Raw genomic sequence first — 3,088 nt, 5'->3', positions numbered from 1 at the left:
TTGAGATGTACCGGGGAAGAAGAAGCTAGAGCCCGTATTATACGAAATAAAAGGTTATTGGATTTATATTTTGGAGGTAAAGGGCCAGTTACACCACCACAGTTAGAGGACGCATTTAGGAAATGCGATCACATGTTAGACAAGTTGAAGTTAGGGTTGGTGTATATACTTGAGAGTATATTGAGGTGTCGACATCGTAGGACGTCGATTGATCTTTTTTCATTGAATGTTGTTGATGATATCGATACTTTCAACAGCTTTCCATGGGGTCAGAGATGTTACACCGATACTCTCCATGTATTCAGAAGGGTACACACTATGTCGAAATCGGAGAGGGGCGATCGCAAATATGATGTATATGGCTTTTGCATGGCTTTGCAGGTAAATATTCAGTGTAACGTAATGCATGTTAAACTTTTTTATTAAATGTATATGTAAAGTTTTATTTTGTAATTGTTGCAGTTGTGGGCATATGAGGCTATCCCTGCTTTGGGTAGCAAATGGGCGATCAGAAGGGAGACTAGCTGCCCACGAATGCTTCATTGGCGAGCACATGAAAAGCCATCGGCTAAAGATTTGATAGTTATCCTCGACGATCCTCAGGTGAGTATTATATATTTGCAATTTATATTGTACATACATCTACTCGGGTCGATACATGTTCGTTAACACGTTGAAATATGGTATGTCAGCTCGAAGTTCATGCTGAGTTGGTTGTCTCGGTGGAAGAGGAGGATGCAATATATGTACGTGAATTACTTGTTCCCCCTACTGAAGACGATCCAGTATTTGAGTCCGTTCCGGATAGAAATATAGTACGTTTATTTAAGTTCTTTATTTATTTTGACTTATAAATTCATGTGTGGATTATTAATATTAATTGTCTTCTCTGTGTAGGAGCGCCATCCGGAACTTCCACTTAGGAGATCTCCTTCGCCTCCACCGATGAGATCTCCGCTACCTCCACCGACGAGATCGTCTCTACTGCCATTATCTCATTCTCCGAGGATATCCCCCTCTCCCGTACCCACCCACCTCCTACATGGATCGCCTACACCCAGTCAGACCCGTCATTCAGATGATTTCTTTGCACGCATGACTGGCATTATTCGAGAGGAGCTGGGAACGATGCGACGTGATTTTATGACAGAGGTAGTCGCATTACGAGGGGAGATAGGGGTATTGCGACGGGATTTTACGACAGAGATCGTCGCAGTACGAGAGGAGATAGGGGTGCTGCGACGAGATTTTACGACAGATGTAGTAGCTTTGCGAGATGAGATTGGAGTGCTGCGACGAGATATAGGAGACCTTCATATTGAGGTTGCAGAACTTCGAGGCGATGTAGCAGGCGTTCGAGGGAATGTCGGGAAGACTGGTGTCCCTCGAGATTGGTGGGTAACGGCCGGGGGAATCGATGAATTTTTTGGTTCGGTGCCGGAGGCCGAGAGGGAGGGGGTGGAGGTCGGGCAGGAGGGGCCGGAGGAGGCCGGGATGCCCGGGGTGGAGGTCGGGCCGGAGGTGCCGGAGGAGGCAGAGATAGAGGGGGTGGAGGGAGGAATAGGGGTGGTCGAGGAGGTAGCGGAGGGGACATCAGAGGTGGTAGTAGAGGGGGATGATCAGGTTGCGGAGGATGAGAGGACGCCGGAGATGATGGATGACGAGGTAGTATTCGTGTCCGAGGGGGCGACGGAGGTCCCCAAGGGTAAGAAGCGTGCTGCTGACGCGCCAGAGCTGATGGTCGGTAAGAGATCAAGATTGCCGTCACAGTACATCGTTTCTCCCTACACGGTCGAAGCGAAAAGAAGGGGATTTGTGGATGGGGCGTACCCCAATCTTTTTCGCGACGTCGACCCAGTCAGACAGAATGCGTTCGATGATTGGTTCAAATCCCTTAAGTCCGAGTAAGTATTTTATGATGTTGCTACTATTTTTTTGTATCTTTGGTAACTGTTTTTTCATTTTTCAGAGATAGTTATACCATCGGCTGTATGACCGTGCCCAATGCTAAAAAGTGGTTTGAAGATGTACTGACGACCTCAGCTTGGCTCGCTGATGATGTAAGTTTTTTGAGTTTCCGTTTATTATATTTATACAAGTTGTTGGTTCATTTACTTAAATGACTCTATCTTTTTTGTTGGTATTTTTTTGTTTCAGCATATCGACTTGGCTATGGAATTGTTACGCGATCGGGCGCGGAGATACCCGAGATCTTATGACAGTCCTACTCGAGTTATCTTGAATGCTGAGTTCGTTCGTGTCGTAGATATTGAGCATCAGGAGCTCCTAAGCAAGGGGAATGATTATGTTCTGTCTGAGTACATGCTGGAGTGGGTGATTGGACTACAGTTGAGGTGCAGAAAGCCGTGGACGGATTGTACACATATGTACATTCCAGTGATCGCGAACTCACACTGTTTTTCGGTGGAGATCGTATTTGCTGATTCCACCATATATGTGTACGACTCTGATCATAGCTGTCTGACACAAAGTCAATTGGAGCAAATACTGGAGCCATTGGCTGTGATTGTGCCCATGATGGTTAGTCATGCGATGATTCGAGTAAATGATAGATTAGCCATTGTGCGGAACACGACGACTGCGAGACAAGAAAGATCGTAAGGATTTACAACTTTTAAATTTTCAGATTTAATTTTCAATTATATGTTATGGAACTAATATCTTCTACTTCGGTTGCAAGGGTGACTGTGGCATATTTGCAATCAAGTACATAGAGTTCTTGAGCATTGGTCGCAATATTGATACAACAAATCAGTCTTGGATTGATATGTGGAGGCATAAATTAGCTTGCGACTTGTATGAATATAACTGTGATCCTTAGTACATTATAAATTATTTTATTAAAATATAAATGTTGTTTACTTCAGTAGGATTCGTGTTGTACTGAAAGAAATAAATAATCGAAATAGAATATATTGTATGATATTATTTTGAAAATTTAAATGATAATCGGGAATTAAATGGATTAAATCGGAAGCAATTGGAAAATAGTAAAAGGAAAAATCGAATAAATATTATTCAAATAAACAATCAAAATAGAGTAATTAAATATGAAATAAATAAGATA

General features: G+C 43.1%; 1 protein-coding gene and 1 long non-coding RNA gene across 2 annotated transcripts; both read left to right on the top strand.

Annotated features, from left to right (window-relative positions):
- Positions 1 to 1,869: 1,869 nt before the first annotated feature.
- Positions 1,870 to 2,242, top strand: LOC111374147. Its single transcript, XR_002699078.1, has 3 exons — positions 1,870 to 1,904; positions 1,970 to 2,060; positions 2,158 to 2,242. It is a non-coding gene; the product is annotated as an uncharacterized LOC111374147 (long non-coding RNA).
- Positions 2,243 to 2,251: 9 nt separating this feature from the next.
- Positions 2,252 to 2,841, top strand: LOC111374148 (the record flags this gene model as incomplete). The annotated part of the gene is made up of 2 exons (XM_022996780.1): positions 2,252 to 2,618; positions 2,701 to 2,841. Coding segments are annotated over exons 1-2 (437 nt in total), but the record flags the coding sequence as incomplete, so codon positions are not given.
- Between the last annotated feature and the right edge of the window lie 247 nt (positions 2,842 to 3,088).

This window comes from Olea europaea, unplaced genomic scaffold (genome assembly GCF_002742605.1).
Source record: "Olea europaea var. sylvestris unplaced genomic scaffold, O_europaea_v1 scaffold12062, whole genome shotgun sequence".
NCBI classification, from domain to species: domain Eukaryota; kingdom Viridiplantae; phylum Streptophyta; class Magnoliopsida; order Lamiales; family Oleaceae; genus Olea; species Olea europaea.
This window is presented reverse-complemented; position numbering and strand designations above follow the sequence as displayed.